A 1,094-nucleotide genomic window follows, 5' to 3' on the forward strand; every position below is an offset into this window, starting at 1 on the left:
CCTAGTGGTCAGGTCCGGTATAAGGACAGGTAATAGCTCACTCATCTATATGCAGGTAGTTCCTATCTGGTACTTGTGTTTGTACTGGATGGTAATTAGCCTGATCATATACGAGTGAGCTATTTTCTGTCCTTATACCAGACCTGACCACTAGGGGGCATCCTATGGTCCTTGTATTGGATAGAAATACGCTTTGGTCACGCTGAGCAGGCTATTTCCCATCCTCTAGGGGGACGGTCCTTTTAGTGGATTAGAAGTAGTCACAAGCGCCAAAAAACACCATGAGCAGTCTGTATCCACTTCCGGTCCCGGTGACAGCTTACATCTCACTGTTCTGTAAAGTGAGGGTAGTAGACGGGACTTCGGGGATGTCACGTGACATCTCCCGGGAGGCGGGGCTGTCTGACTGCAGTGTGAGCTGTGGCGGTCCACGAGAAAATGGCGGCCGGCTACAGCTGCCATTTTGTCGGAGCCACAGGGACGGCCTATGACAGCTCTGGGCGGGGTCTAATGTGTGACGTCATCTTGAAGCGTCATCTGATCCGCCGCCTTCTTTAAACGTGTGAATTGTCGGTGTGTAAGGTGAGGGGGTGGCGGTGACGTATCGGTGATCGTGTTGGTAAATCGGGCGGGGGTTGAACGTTAGCAATGGATAACTATTGGGGTTTATACATGGGGGGAGGGTGTTATGATAGCCCCTCAGACACATCCCCGGTGCTGTACCCCAGACTCTCACCATGGTAGTCTCACTCCCCCTGCTGCAGCTACCTGTACATGGGGACCCTCTGGGGTCACTATGCTGAGGGATCCCTGTGCTCTCATTGGCTTCCATCCTGGGCTTTGTAAATCCCTGGGGTCACATGTACCCCCCATTAGTATCCCTGGTATATTCCCTGTCCCTGATATCCGGCCAATCATAGGCCGACAAAAGAACAAGGAAAAGTTTGTGATTGGACTATTAGTCTGGCACCTGTTCTAGTTCTGGGTGCTGATTGCGGTGTCTTCCAACTGTTCCCCAGGGATTGCTGGGTGTTGTGGAGAGGATTCTGTGTGTGTCTGACCCCCATATCTGCCCCCCTGGCCCTTTATCAACC

The 1,094-nt window shown here is 52.3% G+C and overlaps 1 protein-coding gene across 1 annotated transcript in view; it reads left to right on the forward strand.

Annotated features, from left to right (window-relative positions):
* Positions 1–438: 438 nt before the first annotated feature.
* GTF3C2 (general transcription factor IIIC subunit 2) overlaps positions 439–1,094 on the forward strand; it is a 21,768-nt gene continuing 21,112 nt past the window's right edge. Inside the window, exon 1 of the mRNA XM_072408701.1 lies at positions 439–514. Within this exon, the coding sequence (XP_072264802.1) occupies positions 439–514 (76 nt within the window). The remainder of the gene's footprint in view (positions 515–1,094) is intronic.

This window comes from Pyxicephalus adspersus, chromosome 4, assembly GCF_032062135.1.
Source record: "Pyxicephalus adspersus chromosome 4, UCB_Pads_2.0, whole genome shotgun sequence".
Classification (NCBI taxonomy): Eukaryota; Metazoa; Chordata; class Amphibia; order Anura; family Pyxicephalidae; genus Pyxicephalus; species Pyxicephalus adspersus.